The 13,584-nt window shown below is 39.1% G+C and overlaps 1 protein-coding gene across 1 annotated transcript in view; it reads left to right on the forward strand.

The window, feature by feature from the left end:
• Window positions 1–13,584, forward strand: part of SHTN1 (shootin 1) — a 112,210-nt gene that overhangs the window by 16,409 nt on the left and 82,217 nt on the right. The window contains exon 2 of the mRNA XM_012642390.1: window positions 5,365–5,417. Within this exon, the coding sequence (XP_012497844.1) occupies window positions 5,365–5,417 (53 nt within the window). The remainder of the gene's footprint in view (window positions 1–5,364; window positions 5,418–13,584) is intronic.

A 13,584-nucleotide genomic window follows, 5' to 3' on the forward strand; every position in this document is an offset into this window, starting at 1 on the left:
TTTTTGTTGTTGTGAGGATGGAGTGATGATTTATAAGCTCCTTACATGCCAGACCAGAACACAGACAAGATACTGAGTTTCCTTCCTTCCTGTTGGTTAATTTGAAGTCACTAATATAGTTTGTGAGAGTACTTCTTAGGCATCATTAATTTATTAACACTGGACTGTGTGTTCTACCATGTAATGAGTAAATTTCAGGATTACCATAATTTCTTTTCAGATGTGAAATATGTCACCTTTATTTTTTGATCAGGTTTTCCAGCAGTGTTTTCCCTGGCTTTCATAATGTTTTAATTAACAAGCGAGGTATAAATGACTTTCTACTCTGGCTTTAAGAAGAGGACCCATCGGGATGTGTGCAAAAGGGAATAATGTCCTAATTGAGCACTATCTTTTGTGACCCATGTCCTTATTTCCTGTTAATAAGAGTGTTTCAAGCCCTCCTGAGTCTCAAAGACTCACATATACTCAATGGGTGAGAATCTACATTAGAAGATCTCATGAGGCAGTGTTTTTCTGGTTACATTTGATGGCTAAAGCTTCATTTTATTAAGTATCCTGATATAACATATGATGTAAGAGACCTTTTTACTATGGGGAAGGGAATATATGCTGTATCTTGATTTGCTCATGTGAAGACCTAGATCCATTCTTCCTTAATTTAACACATATTTATCACATGTGCTACTGTATTCAGGCATGTGCTACCAGTGAGCATCTGGATGGATGAAGACATAGCCTTCACCCAAGAGGATTGTTTCTTATCTAGTGCTTTAGCACATTGCATGCAGTAATGCTCAGTACCTTTTTTTTTTTTCTTCTTTTGACTTGAATGTCTTTGGGAATCAGTAGACTGATTCTGTCTCCACCACTTTGTATTGTGGGATTTGACGTCGTTATGCATTTGTGTCTTCATTTGTAAAATGGGAATGTTAATATTTTGCTTAATTGATTTGCATCACAGGTTTATACAAACCATTCATTTATTCAGTATAGGCATGAACTCGCCACTTGGTATTCTGCTGTGTATAAGGCAGATAGCAATGACTTGAGTGAGAGAAAAGACAGGAAAACGGATCTGTGCACAGATAATTTATAGTGTTATAGGTAGATGTTCTAATAGAGACATATGAACACTTTACTCTGGTGATATATTAAGATATAAGTGCTGATTTTTCCTGAGGCATATGGGGAAGGCTTCTCAGAAGAATTAACAGTTTAATTGCGTTGAAAAGGAGGAGGTAGGGAAGATGGGGAAGGAAGACCTCGCAGGCAGAGGGAAAAACATTCGCAAAGGCAACTAAATGTGAAAGGTCTTGGAGGGTTCAGGGAAGCATTGAGACTTTGGGTGTGGTGAAGTGGGTTGTGGCCTCTGAGGCTAAATGGTGGGCAGTAGAGTGGGATTCCAGGTTCTGAAGGTAAAGTCTTTGGAGGTTTTTAAGCAAGGAAATGCTTGCTTTGTCAGTATGCTAACTAACTGCCTTGTGAAGAGTGCACTTGGGATAGAGGGAAGCTAGAGCTAGATAGGAGGGTTTGGTCGGAAAGTTGTGTTGGAAATGTTCTGTGTCCACTGGTGCTGTTGAGCACTTGAAATGTGACTAATGGAACTGAAGAATTTTACATTTTATTTAATTTTGATCAATTAAAATTTAAATAGCTACTTGTGGCTTATGGCTACCATATTGGACAGTGCAGGTCTGTAATGTATTGGTTGGAAATACTGGTCTGGAGCTAGTGCTACAGGCAGGGCGATTAGCCTGCCTGCGACTGAGAGGTGTCCAGGGATGCTGGACTTCCAGTGCTAAAAATGACAAAGTCCCAGGTAAACCATGATTGTTGTTAACCCTAGCCAGAGGTGATGGTGTTAAGAACTTTAGTTGCCTCGTTTCTGAAAGAGCTAAGTCTACTCAGCCGCCTCCTGGGCTGGTGGCTATGTCGTGATTTGCAACTTGAAAAGAAAACTTCTTTTCTTGGCATTGGGGAGTTAGAAAATAGAAAAGCAGCATGATTCTTGAAACACATGCTCTGCCCGATATTCTTCTTGTTTTCTCCACCACCTTCCATTTTCTTCCATTCTATGCTGTTACGTAGTAGTTCCCCATCTTGGCTGTACAGCCTGGAACATTCACTTCTGAAATTAAAAAGAATGTGTGTGTGTGTGTGTGTGTGTGTGTGTGTGTGTGTGTGTGTGTGTGTGTATGGATGCCCCAGCTCCACCTCAGACTAGCTAAATCAGAGTCTTGGGGTGGGAGGGGCAAGGCATCTGTGTGATTTAAAAGCTCCCCAGGTGATGCTAACATGTAGCCGAGATTGACAAGCACAGCTCTCAGAGGTGCTTCCATTTCTTTGCCACTTTCTTTACTACAAGGAACTGTTTGCAGTTGATCTTTAGCCCTTTTTCTCTTCCCTGTATTTGGTGGAGGATAGCAACACCCTGGGTTTCAGAAATCTTTCTGGTCTGCCATCTTTCAGTACGTGTGGGACAAAAGTAAGCCAGAGACTAAGAGCATGAGGGATCAGCCTAATTTTTTTTGTCATGCCCACAAGATTTGAGGTACTTGTTGTGTCATTAGTAATAACCATGGCTAACATGTTTTGAACACTTACTATGCCTGAACACTCTTACATATGTTAACTCATTTACTCTTAATAACAACACTATGAGAGATATATAATTATTATTCCTATTTTCCAGATGAGGAACCTGAGACTCAGAGAGATTAACTAACTTGCCCAAGGTCCCCTAGATGCTCAGGCTGGGATTAGGATGCACTTTTTAATGACTGTCTTACATGACCTTCTAGTACAGTGAACTATACTCCACTTGTAAACATGAGCGATGATGTCTTCTCAAGCTGTGGATATCTTTCATATGGCAGAGAATTGGTCAGATGCATCTCTTTTTTGGTTAATTCAGGATTTGAAGGATCTCTTATCGAATCACTTGAGCTGTGGAAACTCATTTTTTTAAAATTTTCGAACTGTGAGCCAGTTCTGAAACGATAAGAAAGCTTTCTCTGTGACCCCCCCCTAACGTTGCCAAAAAAGAAGTAGCTGAATAATACAGGTCACTTCAGTTTTTGCCAGTTTTACTGAGGGTGGGGTTAGGTATCTATTCACTGTGATATATATGTATACATTATGTGTATATGTTTGTGTGCACGTGTGTGTGTGCGTGAGTGTATGAATGTTGTTTAGGGTAGTGAGTTTGGTATTTTAACTTAAATAGAAGTAAAGATTTTTCTTTTACGCCCATTCCCCCAGTCGCCCCCTTCCCTTCACCTACTGGTTGAATTCTTTCCATACGTTCCCCTTCCTTTTCTTGTACCTTGCTTTGTTTTTTTAAAAAGTCATACATAGTCACAAGAAAGCATATTTTCTGTGGTTTCCATTAAAATATTATAAGTCAAGAGTTCTTAATTAATGTTTTTATAAAGACCCAGTAATTGGGAGTCTATGATGTTTCATCTGGGTTCTATTGGCAGTATAATGGAAGAATAGTGTCAATATTTTAAAAAAGCCTTCAAAGCCATTATCTGATGTTTTAAATAGAAAAAAATTTCTTAATGTCAATGCAAGATTATGGTTTTATAAGCTTTTATTGTTTGTATGTGTATAAAGTAGGTCACCAATAATAGAATGTTAAATCAGTTTTTATTTTTTCAACTTCATCTACAGATACCTTTAAATGTCAAGTAACCTAAATCAGAGTCTCTCAATAAAATATTTATACATTTTTAAAACAATGTTAGTTATAGTAATAAGATTGGGGACCATGACTGTAGACTACCCAATGGCGTAAGTGCATGTTTTTCGGATCTCTTAGTTCTTGTTTTTTTCTGTTAAGAAGGAGGACACGTATCATTGGGTTTTCACACCTGAAGACAGTTCAGTTCATACTCAGGTGTTGGGCTGTGTTTGGTGGAGGCTGAGGGGCTGGTTGCGCCAAGGTCTTCATTCTGGGGTCAGTCAAGTCTTTCCTGTTCAAAATATAATTCTTTTCAAAAGGGCTATATCTTTACATGTATACTTTCACCTGTTTTATGGGCTAATTTTCAGGGATTCTTTTGGAATGTGGCTTCAGTAAAATTGTCCATTAATTCTTATTTAAACGGTTACGGGGTGCTAATAAAACTTCTGGACCTTGGTGGTATAATCCTATAACTATTTGTCAATCTCAATTGGATTTTAAGATTTCAGCACTACCATCACTGTAGCTATTCTGAACCCTTTGGATCACTGTGGGAGGAAGCAAAATATGTGCTTTACCATGTTAATTGTTTCTGGGATGTTTTCTGCCCTAGTGGTTAGAATCATACATTTCTAGAATTAATGACCAGATTATCTGGAATGTTCTTGAAGGTACTGGTGTCAAATTTTTTATATCTGTCTTTAGATTATTTGTAGAAATAGGAAGCTCTCTTTGTCTTCTTCTTCTTTTTCTTTTTTTTTTTTAAAGAAAAATGAAGGGGTTTTTTTTGGTAGATAAATCCCAGTTAAATCTTTTAAAAGCTTGGTGATTTAGTGACTCCGGTGCCAGTGAAATGCCGGCCCTGGGGGTGAGTAGGAGTTGTGACTTACCGTAGGTGTTCGGCTCCATCATCGATCTTAGGTCATTCTCTTTTTCCCCACTGAATGTGCTCTAAACTTTATATTCTCAACAGTGAGGGTTCCTAAAAATGGTGCTTTGACTAAAAGATGAATGTGGTGGTTTAGTCTACTTTATTTTTCTGGCAAGAAGGGATTTTAGGTAGAAAACTATTTTTCTCCTGCATAGTTGGAAATATTTTCAAACAATTTACATGCATTCCCAGTTTAGTGAATTGAGCCTGGCTGATTTCTGGTCATGGCTTGATGACTGACAGCCTTGCCTGAAAATAGTTGTTCTTGGGTGAATGCTCATGGCGTAAACTTTTTGCTCAGTGAATAAAGCAGATGTGTGACATTAAGTTGAATGTACAAACTTACTTTATTTTCTAGAGGCTGGTTTTTCTAAATAAACCTCTGATGATGGCACCACAGACTAATAGTGCTGGGAGGAACTTCAGGGAACACCCATCTGAATCCTTTCACAGGACCAGGTGCTGAGCATCAAAGAGGAGAAGTGACTTCTCCTAGGTCACCTGTCTTGGCTGAAGGAGCTTTCTTATGACCTAGGGAGAACTGAAATTTAGCTTGGTGAGCTCACATCTGCTATGATCTCTTTTTCTTCCTTACTCTTAAAATCAGAAGCCCTTCTGCTGTGGCCTCTTCTCCACCCTACTCCAACCCAGTAAGTGGGCAACGGGAGTCAGTTGGGTTCCCAGGTTTCCCGACAGTAAACTTTTGGTAGAGTTATAATGTTGCTTTCCTTTTTTCTTTCAGCAATAGGCGAATATGAAGACCTTAGAGCAGAGAACCAGAAAACAAAGGAGAAGGTTTGTACTTTACCCTTTTTTCCCCTTTCTTACATGTGTAAAAGCCTAGGCGGCATAGTGCATTGTTCAGCCACCAATTTCAGTTAAATGTGAATGAGGGTTTTTTTTTTTTTTCCCCCTTTTCTCTCACATGTGTGGTTCAAGCTAATATCAACCCCAGGCTCCAGATGGTAAAGAATAGCAGGCCTGCCACAGTGGGCGCAGCTCTGGGAGATTAACTGCACGACTAAATGTGCAGCAAGGCACCAGGCCAAGCAACTCACGTCCCCAGGAATTGCACTTTTCCCCTAACAGTCAGCTTTGGGATTCTGGTGATGGTGTTGAAAGCCTGAGACATGTACCTTTGGGACCTAAGCACATTAGATCCTGGAGAGAACTCTTTGGAATTAGTTATTGGTGTTTAACCCAAATACCTCCATAAACCTTTTCTGTGTTTACTTCCTCTATCTATATGAATAATATAGCAGAAGTTGAAAAACACCCATGTGAACATGGGGAAGCCTAGTGAATATTTTCAGGGACTCTGTTAGTTTTATTTTTTAACTATTAAATAATTAAATTCTACTTAACCTTTACAAACTGTATCCTTTTTGTTGCCGAAAATGTTTAAGATTTGTGAATGTTTGCTAATATATATTTCCTTATAAATTTAAGGAGAGGACAAAGGGAAGGGCAGGCTAAAGTCTGAAAACAGAGGGACTGAACAGAAAATGAAAACTCGGAGAGAGGAAGCAGAACTGTCCATTTTGGGTTTCAGATATAAATAAAATTTACTTTAAAAATTACTTTGATGGATCAAATATTTCAAAACATATAATGTCCATGGTAGAATATTAATAGAACAGGTCCTTAGAGGTTATTAAAGGTGGTCATCACTGCTATAAATTGTGAAACCTCAGCTTTAAAATTTCAGAGTAAGAGCTATAATAAAAATTTGCAGCAAGCTAAATATTTGTAAAACTTGTGTCATATTTGGGATTATTTGTTGGGCTCTTAAGAATCATATTTAACTTTTTCACTCATATTAATTTGCAACTTATATAGCTGTGAGTTGGTGATATTAATGGTAAGTACTCTAGTTCAAAGCAGATTATCATATATTTTTAGATCATTATTTTTCACCTAGTTTTAAGACTCCTTTGCTCTTTCACGGAATCTTTAGTGTCCGTGAAACCTTAAGTTTCCTCTCTCCCTTCGTCACGCGATTCAGGGAATGGTAAGTGTGGGTGTTAGGAATATCCACGGCAGAAGGCGGCTGGTGCACGCATCTATGATATGGTAAGAAGGTCACAGAAAATAGTTTGACAAGAAGATTTCTACTTCTAACACCATAACCACTTCAGATCACAGATGGTTTGAGAATATAAACAGGTGGGGAGGTTGTGGTTAGATCCTGGGTCCCTGATGCCCCGTAATTTCTAAGCGAATCTAGTGGGTGATGCTTAGGCCAGGTAGCTTGAGCCTCCTTGCCTAAGATACCCAACCATCTTGCATCTTTGCAGGAGGACAAAGAGGCTGAGAAGTTATCAGCCATTGAGTCTCTTTCCCAGCTGCTCCTGTCCCAAGAGGGGACGAACAAAGCAAGTTGAAGGGTTAATTCCTGACAACTCTTTGACTTAACCTAGACGATAAGAGGAGGGAAAGCAAACAGATGTCTTCATACGATTGAGAAGGATATAAAAGAATAACATAAGAAAAAGAAGATCAAATTTTTTGTTTATTCTTGTCTTCTCCTTTAATCCTTGCTTACTTGTAGACCTAAGCAGTGCCCTAAAAATAGGTAGTAGTTGCTCTGTAAGCATCTACTGTTGGTAGGGATGATGGTTGTTGAAGTGAGAGCCACTTTCTGCAGTGAGGTTTTAAGTGAACCATCTGTTACGCACGTGGCATTATTGGTAAAACGCATTTGGTAAAAGAAGGATTATAAAGTACCTCAGCCCATTAACTGTTTACATGTTTCTCTACATAGAGTATGGCCTAATACTTTTGTAACATCTGTAGGCATTATTGACCTGCTTCTGTTCAATTCTTTAAAAATAACTATTAACAGAAACGAGAAGAAAAGAAATGAAAGCAATATGGAATGCCGTGTGGTTGGGTAAAACAAAGTAGAGTGGTTTTAAGTTCACCGGCTCTGTTTATCTTCTGTTAGAATACTAGCTTGCTTATTACTGGAGATTTTTCCCCAAAAAGGGGGGCTGTATTACAAAAGAGGGAAGCATATAATAAAAGCCTTTTACAGAGCATAGAATGAGTAAAAGCAGCTTTAGTTCTGGAGGTGGTAAATGGAGAACACCATTTTCTCTGCGAAAGCGCTTTCTCGTGCCTGGCTGGGCGAGCTTTGTCCAGTCAGCATCAGCAAATAACACATGGCCATCCTTCCCCCATGGCCCCAAACCGGAGTTCAGTTAAACCAGTCAGGGATAGCAATCTCCAGGAAGACTCTTTCTGCCATAGTTAATTTAATGTGGGGGAAATTTTACACAAATGGGGGGAGAAAAAAAAATAAATTGCAATATATTTCTCCCTTCCACATGTCCACATTAAATCCAGCTATCTTTGTTGCCAAGGCATGAACCTTATCAGTGGAAACAGGCAGTGGATGTGACTCCTTTGGGTAGCATCTTTTTCTGCCTTGTGTAGAGTTGCCTCTGTTGAGACAAGTGGTTGGACATGGTGCTCTTCAGGGAAAATGGTTGCTAAAGAGGCTGTGTTTAAGAAGCTGTTATGGGACATCCACATTCTCTTGTCTCCCTCATCTAATGCTCCAAACTAATGCTCCAAACTGCCTTGTGCCAGCCCCATTTCACAGAGGAGAGAACAGGACCTCAGGGCTTGAGTGAGTTTTTCAAGATCACACAAAAATTAGTAACAGAGTCTAAATTTAAACATGGGTTTTCTGACCACAGTGTTCTTTTAGAGGCAGGTAAACTCATGGGAGCTTATTGACTCTTTTTCCACAAAGGTCCAAATTTTATTATTAATTCTTTATCGTTAGCGCCTGAATTTTTCACAGCAAATTATCAGACTGAGTGCTTTCCTGGGTCATTTGTCTTCACCATCTGTCGGTTTTTGTTGAAAAACTGGAAATTAAATGTCGAATCAATTTTATGTCAGAAAAATCCATGCGTGTGTACATATGTGTGCATATATACACACATATGCATGTAGATCCTGACATATGCATTCCAAGGATGATTGGAGGAGATTTGGGGGAAAAGGTGGGCCAATGGTTTAATGGATCTTCTCCTTTGCAGCTCTCCCTTTTTTAGGAAAAATGGAATGTTGGCCATTTTGTGATTTTTATCACCGACTTTGAGGATAGAACCGGAATCTGTTTGAGTTTATAAGGAAAGCTTTTTCGAAGGGAAAACTTTTTGTTGAATACCTTCTGAATATTTGGGTATAAAGAAAAATATATGGAGGTCCTACTCTTAAGTGAAACCACACCGAGGGCCACAAATTAGTTGACAAATCACTGCAGTCAATTATGCTGCTGTAAGCGAGTGCCCAGAGGTTGGCAGTGGGATAGGAAAAGAACAGAAAGACAAGCTTCCTATTCTTTTCCATGTGACATACTTTTATTAGACTTTAATGCTTGGCTTAAATGTCACCTGTATTTTTCAAACTCTTCTCTAACTCTCTCACATGCAGAATTAGTTGCTTTTTTTGTAATGAAACATCTGCATATTTCTTAAGTGCTTATCACATTCATCAACCAAAATTTATTGTCAAAATATTAAATAGGGTATAAACAAGCAGTGTGAGTTGGATAAAAATGTAAAAAACTTGAGATTTTTTTTTTTTTTTAACATCAAGATAAGTGGCAATTATGGAAAGGGGGCTACTTGCTACTTTTCATTATTTTTTATCCGTTTTCTAAATGGAATTATCGACAGCACGTGAAAAAGTAAGGGAGCCTATCATTGAAGTGAACAACTCTCCCAATCTACATTTTTGAGTATGGAAAAATAGAGGATGTATTTTGGGATCAACCGAATAAAATGGTTTACTTTGCTTATGTAGCAATCACCGCATTCAGATATTAGTCATGCTTCTACAATTGAAGGGCATTCTCTTGTGACTCACTCAGGATCTTTGTCATAATCGTTTGGGGTTTTTTCCTATATGGGGGAAAGGCCTCATTGAGCTTTGAATGGACTAGCTTTCACATTTCTCGGGGTGGAGGGGGTGTGTGTGGAGTGTGCATAAAAAGAAGGAAATCTGTATAATAGAAGAATGTCTGCCTTTAAATAGTAAGCATGTCTAATATTATGTTCTGAGATCGAGTTTTGAGATGCATAAATGTTTAAGTGGGCTGATTAGAAGTCGTTTGGGTGAGCTACTGTAACAGTGCATCAGGCGGTTCTGTCAGCGTGCCAGGAACAATGAATGAAAAGAGAATGAGACAGACACTTTCCAAGACTTATGTTTCAAGAAGCAAGATATATGATACTGTTTGCATCCTGGCTCAGTTGTCTATTGTTAACATTTCTTACTCTTGTGTGATACTCAGAGGTGAAGGTCCCAAAGTATTTTATTTTTTAAAAAATCAATAAAGAAGCCACTTTAAAGAGCAAAATATGCATCCATTATGCTAACTGTTCATGCATAATACATCCACATACATGCAGTTTCTTTGAGACAGAGTGGCAAGTGGTTGTGCCAGAGAAAAAGTAATTACTTAGCAGTTTGAAAGTGAAAATGAGTCTCTTATTAACAGCAATCTATCCAGAAACAAAGAGCAAGGATCTCTGTTCTGATGACATGTGTTTCCATCTAACACACAATACCTAGAATTTGGAGAATGCTGAAAGACAGCTTTGGGGGGCAGCTACTATTTCTTTATTGCCTGTGAAAATTGGAAGAAAGAAGAACACCAAAAGAGAAAGAGAGTGAAAGGAATTCCATCCTAGTGGGAATGATTTAGTGTATTGTAGTCTTAAAGGATAAGTGTGTAGAAATCTGGAAAGCACGGTTGAGTCCTAGCCAAACTTACATAGGTGGAACAATAGAATTGTCGATTATTAAAAATGATTTGATGGTCCTCTCACTGCATCACCAAGGATTCTAAAACAGGTAAATATACACAATTCTGGTGCTATGCATATTTAAATCTTTAAATATTATAACTGGACATAAAAGAAATAAACTTCAAGAAAAATGGTGTGGGGTTAAACCTCTCAGACTTTGTGTTATAGCCTCTGCTATATTCCTTTAGTGTAGTATTTCTCTCATTACATCAAGTGTCCTTATAAATTGCTTATTTCATTGTTAATCTTTCTTTGTAGATCATAAGTTTTGTGAGAACACCTTGTCCATTATGTTCTTATATTCCCCTCAGTGTTTAACACAGTGCCTCGCACATGGGGGTCCTGTGTAAATTTGTTCTGTTTTCAGAAAAAAGAAACAGAGACATTTGATGATTATAGTAGATACCTGCTTAGAAGTCTAATTTAGTCATCTGTAAGGTACTTGCCTATGTATAGATTTTCCTCTTTCTTGGAGCTGTGTGAATGCAGCACGTGTATGTACTCCTATAGGCAATCCTCCTTTATATTTATTCACCAGGGAGATAAGGATGAATGTTTAGAATAGTGGAAGTTAGACGCCATTCAGAATGTTGGTTTTTCTTGCATAAAACACACAGCAACTATAAAGATGTGTTGGTTTCTGTATCAGTTATCTGTATTTCTGCTTTTAAGCAGACATTTTAGTGTTGACAATAATTGGATGATATGTGAGGGAGAAAGAACTCAGCTACCCATTTTGCAGGGGGGATTGGTCCAGGGAAGATGCCAATTCACACTGCAGAGACCTTCTTCTGCAAATCAGTCTGCCAGGGCTCTGAAATCCTAGTTTAGTTTCAGAAGCCAGGTATCTGCCTGGATGAGGCTTAAGGAGGAGATCTGGAAAACAGCCAGGGCTTCTAGTATTAAGGGCTTTCAAAACGAGCAAGGCCAACCTGCGGTCAGTTCACCACTTCATAAAGAGCCCAGATAGAGGCTCTAGAGTAGATGTAACGTTATCCAACTTGCTCACACTAGCCAGCACTCATTCTGCTGGGTTCTACCCTAGCTTTGAGCTACAGAGAATCGTTGGACATCATAATTAAGTGATGTGGGCCCAAAAACATCTGTTGCTATTGCAAAGTCTTCATGAGCAATTTTCACACAAAAAAGAAGCAGTTTTTGCAAATGGTGCAGCTGCGTGAGCAGGGTAAGGGGTGGGATGGGTGAGGGGCTTCTGTGTGGTGTAAAGATGAAACATTCTTCTGAAAAGCCCATAATCCTTGATAATTTCTCCCTGTTGGTACTAGGAGAGAAAGGTTGCAAGATATTTTTCTGGGTTCACCTAAAATGAGGAAATAAGTGGGTGTTTGAATTCTTGCTTAGTCAATGGGTACGTCCTCCATATTTTGTTCAGTTCTGGTTTGGAGCAAATAAGCTGCATTTACAGCATGCGTAGATTCTCCCCACCCCCAACACACACCCTTTTCAGCATAACAGATGGTAAATTCTGTGACTGCCAGTTCTAGCATAATGTGGTTGCAGAAAATAGAAAGCAAAGCAACATGAAGACCCCTGATAGAACACAGCTGGGGTTGGGAGACAGCTTGTGAATCTGCTGATGATAACTATAGGGTTAGGGTGAACGTATATGGCCGAACTATAGAAATGGGGTACCTTCATGTTAGAATAAAAAAACTGATACTGAGAACTGTTATTAACCAGAGCCTGTCTGCCTGGGCCTTAAGAGCAGAGAGCATGGACGTAGTCTTACTTCTGACCAACTGGTACAGGCCTACCTACAATTGCTAATTAACAGTAATGGTAGGTGCCTTGGTGGTTTGTGTGTGATGTCCACTGGTGGTCTTGTTCAGATCTGACTGGATAGAGCACCATTCCTGTTTAATGCTCTTGTCACACAAAGTCTCAGTGAAGACCCTGGCTATTTGATGTAAGTGAGAATTGAATAAACCTCTAATTCCTTCAGGTAAAATTTTGAGAGAGACATAGAATGACCCAAGTGACATTAAGTCAGCAGCAACACTCTCAAGCACCAGCTCCTAGATGAAGACAGTTTTTCACAGGGCATTTCCCATTTTTCAGAGATGGCAGATTGAGAAATATGGAATTAATTTGAAATTAAAACACTAGGTGTATTTCATTTGGCAATGACAACTCAGGAATTTGAATCTGGTCAGAAATTAGGTTTCTATCTGTGCCTTCTTGGAGTCCCCAACCTTTTTGGCACCAGGGACCGGTTCCATGGAAGACAATTTTTCCATGGGGGGTGGGAGTGGGGAGGCGCCACTCACGTGCTGTGCACCCCCCATTCCTAAGTTTCGTAGAACACGATTTTTCCGTTGGGGGGCTGCAGAGCAGAGCCCTGGGCCTGGTCCCTAACATGCTGCAGGCCTGTACAGTCTGCAGCCCAGGGGGTTGGGGACCCCAGCTTGACTGTACTGTGCATTGTTGGAGGTGGGGGGTGAGCAGACTAGCAGGAGTGGTGGGGAAGTCCAAAACAAACAGAAGCAAATTCTGGAAAACAAAAGGAACATTTCTGAAACAGCCAGCAGTCTCTCAGGATTAAGGGTTAATTATACTGTCTGGTGTAGTCCACTTGGGTTATGGAAGGTTCTAAGAAAAGCTTTTATGAGAATCTAGAACTCTAATGTTCAGAATTTTAAACACCAAAAAATGATAAATGTAGTTTATCTGGTAGGTTGGAAATAGAAACTATATTAGATTTTTTTTTGCGTGTACGGAAGATAGATTTCTACAGGGAAACCTTAATGAAAGAACATGCCTTCTCCTTTAGGAAATAATATTTGGTTCAGCCTGACTCATTTTGGGGGAGTCTAAGTCAAGATTTAGTAATGAACTAAAAAATGACCCCTGAAAGTATAGTCTTCTATGTCAAGGTTTAGTAACCAGCTTTGCGGGTTTAGCACTGTGTACTTGCTTCATACTCTCTTGCTGTAATGGATGAACCCATATGAACAAAGATGGGTTTTTAATGTTTCAGTGGTTCTTTAGAGATTAAAGGAGAGAACTGAACTGCTTGATTCTTACTTTTTTATTTTAAAAATATTTTAAAAGCACAGAAAAAGAGAATAATGTAACAACAGTATTAACTGTTATTTCTTTTGAAATTCAAAAAT

The sequence above is a fragment of the Propithecus coquereli genome, unplaced genomic scaffold, assembly GCF_000956105.1.
Source record: "Propithecus coquereli isolate 6110/MARCELLA unplaced genomic scaffold, Pcoq_1.0 Scaffold179, whole genome shotgun sequence".
Taxonomy (NCBI): Eukaryota; Metazoa; Chordata; class Mammalia; order Primates; family Indriidae; genus Propithecus; species Propithecus coquereli.